Here is a 6000-nt window from a genome sequence, read left to right on the forward strand (position 1 = left end):
TCTTTGCTTAGAGGACCCCTTTCAATATTTCTTGTAGGGCTGGTTTCGTGTTTACAAATTCTTTTAGTTTTTGTTTGTCCTGGAAGCTTTTTATCTCTCCTTCTATTTTCAATGACAGCCTAGCTGGATATAGTATTCTTGGCTGCATGTTTTTCTCGTTTGGAGGACGAGAGTGAAAATGGCGGCCTCCCAGTCTCCGCCCCAGAGGAGCCGAGAACTCGGGGTCCCGCTCCTCAGTGAGCCCCCACAGAAAAGCAGTCAGTCACTCCCGTCTCCCTGGTCTCTGGCCGCACTCCGTGCTCACCCGGCCTGTGACCGAGCGTTTCTATCTCTGGCACCCGACCCCATGTGGAGTCTCCAAACCCAGCAGACCCCTGCGGTGCGCTCCCGCGCCGCTCCTCCCCGGGGGAGGAAGGTATGTCTCCCCAGATCTGCCGCTTGTTGGGTCCCTGCTGGAGGAGCAGTGGCCCGACTGTGCCGCGGATCACGGTTTATGGCAACCCCGAGCTGAGAGCCCGCGCCTTGGCTCCATCTCTGCAGCCGGCTTCCCCGCTCCAATCCCTGGGAGCTCTGCCGCACTCAGGCACCCCCGGTCTTTCTGTGACCCCGAGGGTCCTGAGACCACACTGTCCCGCGAGGGTTCCACCCCCCGCTTAGCCACTGGAGCAACGTCCCTCAGCAGAGCCGACTTCTAAAAGTTCCGATTTTGTGCTCCGCAGCTCTATCACTTGCCAGAAGCAGCCGATGGAGGCCCCCCCCCCCGCCATCTATCCTCCCGAATATCGCCTCGGATTCACTTCTCCGCACGTCCTACCTTCCAGAAAGTGATCGCTTTTCTGTTCAGAGAGTTGCTGCTATTCTTTTCTTTGATCTCCTGTTGAGTTCGTAGGTGTTTAGAATGGTTTGATCCCTATCCAGCTGAATTCCTGAGACCAGACGAAATCCAGGTCTCCTACTCCTCCGCCATCTTGCTCCGCCCCCCAACCCACAGCATTTCTAAATCTGGGTGGTAAGTGCTATTATCTTGGAGTTCTCTACTTATAACATTGAGAAGAGCCTTGGAAGAGCCTATGGCAGGCAACAGAGCTTTTGCCTTTTTTTTTTTTTTTTTTTAAGATTGTATAGTAATCTCTACAGCCAACATGGGGCTGGAACTCACAACCCCGAGATCGAGAGTCAACACTCTACTGACTGAGCCACCCAGGCACCCCCAGAGCTTTTGCTTTTTAAACTATTCAATGTTACATTCCCAGGCTCTCCACATCCTGGTGGAATCCTTCAGGAAGCAAATTTAGTGGGCTCTGATTATGCTCCAATGATTAAAATACAAGCAAACAAACAAAAACCACATAGTTTTCTATAGAAAACTTAAAGGCTGAGTACTATGAGTCTGCCCTGATTCAAAGTGCTTTTGTGAAGCAAATGCTACCATAATAGAACAGTAGGGTGTTAAATAAGGTCAAAGGTATCCCCATCAGGAATTGTGAGAACTGACAGTTTTACACGAAGGGCCTTTCCACAAAAGAATAAAACAAAGTCAATTTTTCAGAGACAGCGAGGTGCCTAACACCTTGTGGAGCCTTCGGCACATGGTGCCCCAAATCATGCCTGACAGTGTGCAAGAGTACTCACTGGGTTTGTTTTGGGTATTTACCATGCTCTGGGCACAGAGCATGGGAGGGACTGCAAATCAGGTGTCCAGCAAGAATGTTTTATTTGGCCCACTGAGCATTTATCAAAGAGCTGTGATAATATTTTTAGGAGGTTTCACATTAGCGGGCTGAATTTCTGACCTCTTTTTAGAAATCAGGAGGTTTGTCAACTGTGGTCTACATTTCCATGTAGCAATAGTCAGCTAGAGCTGAGCAGCGACTGACCCCATTCTTCTGGCTGGACATGGCCTTTCCCTCCATCTGGCTCACACCCTTCATTTGTTTCACCTGTTTGGCTTCCCTGGGCGTTTTTCTTTGGGATCTCTACAGTAAAAGTGCAAAGAAGACTGGTCCCTGTCCTCAGGAGTTTACCAGTTAACACGAAAGACACACAAGTAAAGACATATTGACACATAGTGCTTGGATAGGAGAGCATAGTGTGGGTGTGGAAGTCTGGTAGACTTCCCAAGAAGAGAACTCCCTAACTGAATCTTAGAGCACTCATCTTAGGGATTGGCCAAGAGAAGGGTGGGGATTATGGGAGATCCTTGGGAAATTTCAGGCAGAGGGGGCAGCATTTACAAAGAAATGAATGAGTGGGCAAAGTGGGTTCAATACTGGAAATTGGAGAGTGATGACAAGTGACACTCTAGGGATAGTTAAAAGACCAATTAGGGAGAGTCTTGTCTACATAAAATAATTTGGACCTTATTGTGAAGACATTGATATCCACTGAATGACTTTAAGCAGGAGAATGATACTGTCTTATTTCTATGTTGACACATACTCAGGTGAGGCATGAATTAACTTTGGGTGGGCACCCCTCTAGTGTTTGAGAATTGAGCAGATAGTGGAAATAAAAGCCAACCTAATAACCCACCTTCAGTGCATTGACAGGCTGTAGCTTGCAATAGCGTAAAAGCCCATGTTACTTATTGTAACAAACCCTCAGACTAATAGTCAGAGGCAACAGATGTAAATCTGTGTAAGATTCAAACAAAACTCATGACACCACCGTAAAGGCCAAACTTGTGCAACTTGATTTTCCTATTGCATAATCATATAAAGAATGTATTCATGAGGACTTTCTGGGATATCTGGCCAACATTTTTTTTTTATTATAAAAAGGATAACAGATTTTTAAAATAGGGATGTCTATGGACTTTTCTGAAAGCAGAGACTGTTTATTTCTTGTTTATTGTTTTATGCTTTCTGGCTGTGAGACTCTAAAAAAGTTATTTAACTTATCTGGGTCTCAGTTACTTTATCTGTAAAATGGGCATACTAATAGTACCTACCTCATTGAGATGTTAAGTGAGTATATATGTAAAGCATTTATATCAGTGCCTGGTGCATACTAAGTAAGTACTATATCAATGTTATTTATTACTATTATTTATTAATCATATCCTCAGGATTTAGAACAAGTACTCAGTACATAATGCACGATTAAATATGGTTTGAAGTAGAATTTGAAGGTCCTAAAAACAAACTAGACACCAAAGCAGGGGGTCGGGTAATTCAGAAACAAGGACCTGGTTGCCAGAACGAGGGTATAAAGCCAGTACTTGGTTCCAAGAAGCAGGGAAGAGTCCAAACTCTTGAACTGGATCATAAGGTAACCTCAAGTTCTGGAACCAGGCTATGAACCCAGAACCAGCAACCAGACTGTCCCGGACACTGGCAGAGGAAGCTGAATAACAGAGTGCCAAATAAATATGAAGGCCAAATAACCCCACCATGGGGAGAAGTTAAGATGCAATGAACCAGGCAAGCTATTGGAAGTGCACAATAATAACTAATAGACAAAGGGTTTTATTGTTATCTATAGTTACAGTGGTTAAAAAGATCCAGCCATGTCATTAAGCCAAAATCATTAAATATTTCTAAGTCCATTTCTTTAAGACAGGGAATGGAAAAATCGATTCTATCAGGAAGTGTTATAAACTAGTTTTCCCATTGGATTTTTCTAGGTTCTAAGTTTTTTTTTTTCATTCCGCTTTAATACCAAACTCAAAAGCACTGTGATTTTTTTTCCTTTTTAAAGATGAAGGTATAATTTACATGCAGTAAAATACACCCTTCTCAATGTATAGTTCTGTGAGTTTTGACAGATACTCAGTCACCTAACCACAGCTACAATCAACACAAAGAACAGTTCCATCACCCCCCAAAATTCCTTCATGTCCTTTGAGGGACAATCTCTTGTAGTCAATTCTTCCTCTAGCACCAGCTCCTGATAACCACTTTTTTCTATCACTATAGTTTTACTTTTTCTAAAATGTCAGGTAATTGGAATCCTATAATACATAGCCCTTTGAGTCTGTCTCCTTACACTTAGCATCCATATTTGAGTTTCATCCATGCTGTTGTGCCTATCAGTAGTTCGCTCCTTTTTTGTTTCTGAGTAGGATTCCCTTGTATGGGTGGATTTATCCACTGTCTACCCTGTCACCAGATGAAGGACATTTAAGATGTTTCCAGTTTTTGCTGATAATGAATAAAGCCTCTGTAGACATTCATAAATAGGTATTTGAGTAAATAGCTAGGAGTGCCATTGCTGGGTCATATCATAGGTATATGTTTAACTTTATAAAAAATGGCCAGTTTTCCAAAGTGGCCGTACCATTTTATGCTCCCGCCAGCCAAGTTTGATTTTGAATAATTCTCATAGAATGCCATCCAAAGGATGGCTCCCCATTTTCCATGGAGTAAAATACCCCAAACACTCCACTTGTCATTCCATGTCTTCCTTTCGGCCACGGAAGAAACTGTCTTCTTCCCAGTCAAATGTCACTGCTTTTCCACATGTACTCCTGGGTACAGTCAGACTCAGACCCCTGACCCCGACCATGCTTGGTGCTTCCCCACATGCATGTTTTTGTCTCTGTCATTTGCCACCTGGGATGTTCAACTGAAATATTACTGAAATCTTACGTAAAGCCTGCTATGGCCATCTTTGCATTCTTCAAGAATCCCTTCTGCTCTCCAAAAAAAGACAATTCAATGAAAGGTGTTGACAGAGGAGGCCAATAAAACAGGCAAGCACCAGCCCTTGCTCTCTGTGACATCCTACCCAGATTCCCAGGTGCCACGTGGCAGGAGAAAGCTAAGGAGGAGTCCAGAGCAAGCAAAAGCTCTTCAAGAGCAGGTCTCTTTTTCCTTATTTTTTAAAAAGGTGAATGCTCCCCAAATAACTAGGACTGGATGGGGTAAAGTGAATCCTCACTATTTGGGGTTGTCTGGGAGACAAAAGCTCTTCCATGTATGTACCACTCGGCTGGTTTTTGGTGCTATTCAAGACTTCTCTCTGCCTTCAAGTTTTTTTTACATCTGGATATGTACACACGCACATAGGACTTTTGCAAAGAAGAGGAATCGAAAAGCAAATTCCTTCACAGCCCAGGAAGCATGAACTTTCTATAAAAGAGATAATGGTACATGAGATGAATTGTTTTTTCTTCCCTAAACAGCTTTGAGTCGGCCTGGATGCAGGGAGGCATCTCTCCCGGGGCCATATGCAACGTGTCTGCTCTCTTTCCATTTCTGGAGGAGCTGACGCAATTCCAAGGCGCGGGGTTGGGCCACCGCTCGGTTCTCGCGCTACGGTTTAGTAATGTTTCAGCGTGGTTGCTTCTGCAGCGCCTGGTAATCCCAGCAATCTTGCCGCCTGCAGCTCAGGAAAAATGAGCTTGCCGTCACCAGCTCCGAGTGCCATTCTCTGAATGGGCCCTGAATGCCAGTCAGGAGCGCTCACATCTCAGGCCTGCCCAGGAGGAACCAGCTGACTGAATACTACTCTCCTCCAGAGAGGGTCTCGGTCCTGTACTGCGGCTCCATCTCCTGACCAGGGATCTCATGATTGAAATGAAAAAAGGAAAGGAAGCTGACTCTGTGCCCCCTGCCATGCGACTCTTCCCACTCTGTCAGTCCCAGCCAGACCGTAGATGTTCAAAAGCGGCATCCTCAGCCCCTTCCCTGGACAAGACAATGGCTCGCCTGACAAGCCTTACCCAAGACCCTCTCCGGATCCTTCACTGCAGTCTCCCCGTTTTAAAAACGCTGTCTTGGCTTTTAGCCAAGTCTAAACACTGTGCCCACCCCCAGCCCCGCCGACCGGCCCTCCCGCCCCAGGGTCTGGAGAACAGCCCCGGGTAAGAGCCAGGACGCTCGCCCGAGCCAGACTCACCGGGCCGGTGGAGAAGCGCCGGAGCGCCTGGCTGCCCCTCCACAGCATGCTGGAACGGAGCGCTCGGGCGGGGTGCGCGACAGCGGGGGCTCAGCCTGGACGCGGCCTGCAGCCTGCGAGCGCCGGGCGGCCGAAATTGCGGCTAGCTGGGTCCGCCAG

General features: G+C 46.2%; 1 protein-coding gene across 2 annotated transcripts in view; it reads right to left on the minus strand.

Annotated features, from left to right (window-relative positions):
• ALDH1L2 (aldehyde dehydrogenase 1 family member L2) overlaps positions 1–6000 on the minus strand; it is a 60711-nt gene extending 54711 nt beyond the window's left edge. For both annotated transcript variants that reach the window (XM_032416439.1, XM_032416438.1), the window contains exon 1: positions 5842–6000. In XM_032416439.1, coding sequence (XP_032272330.1) covers positions 5842–5889 — 48 coding nt within the window. In that variant the 5' untranslated portion in view covers positions 5890–6000. The remainder of the gene's footprint in view (positions 1–5841) is intronic.

This window comes from Phoca vitulina, unplaced genomic scaffold, assembly GCF_004348235.1.
Source record: "Phoca vitulina isolate PV1807 unplaced genomic scaffold, GSC_HSeal_1.0 scaffold19, whole genome shotgun sequence".
Taxonomy (NCBI): Eukaryota; Metazoa; Chordata; class Mammalia; order Carnivora; family Phocidae; genus Phoca; species Phoca vitulina.